A 335-nucleotide genomic window follows, 5' to 3' on the forward strand; every position below is an offset into this window, starting at 1 on the left:
GTGTTTGAGCCCTTTTAATTGGGGCGCTCAGTTGCTAGGGTTTAGGGTTTAGGGTTTAGGGTTTAGGGTTTAGCGTTTGTTGTAGGAGGTGAGCAACGACCCGAATTTATGTCTGCCTCAAATTCGGGACATAAAATTCGACAAGTTGAAGATGAGGGCTTTGAGGACTCTGAAGTTGATAGAGAAGCAGCTGCTGCACAGCGGCAGCAGCAGCAGCAGCAGCAGCGCAGCGAGGAACACGCGGTCTTTGAGGCCCAGCCCCGTTGCTGCTGCTGCTGCTGGAGCAGCAGCAGCAACAGACCTGACAGGTGCAGCAGCAGCAAACACGGCAAGCG

At 54.0% G+C, this 335-nt stretch overlaps 1 protein-coding gene across 1 annotated transcript in view; it reads left to right on the forward strand.

Annotated features, from left to right (window-relative positions):
• Nucleotides 1-308, forward strand: part of ETH_00039820 (uncharacterized protein) — a gene marked incomplete at both ends in the record, with an annotated part of 1,333 nt that extends 1,025 nt beyond the window's left edge. The window contains one exon of the mRNA XM_013376110.1: nt 86-308. Within this exon, the coding sequence (XP_013231564.1) occupies nt 86-308 (223 nt within the window). The remainder of the gene's footprint in view (nt 1-85) is intronic.
• Nucleotides 309-335: the final 27 nt, after the last annotated feature.

The sequence above is a fragment of the Eimeria tenella genome, genomic scaffold (genome assembly GCF_000499545.2).
Source record: "Eimeria tenella Houghton genomic scaffold, Eth_scaff3147, whole genome shotgun sequence".
NCBI classification, from domain to species: domain Eukaryota; phylum Apicomplexa; class Conoidasida; order Eucoccidiorida; family Eimeriidae; genus Eimeria; species Eimeria tenella.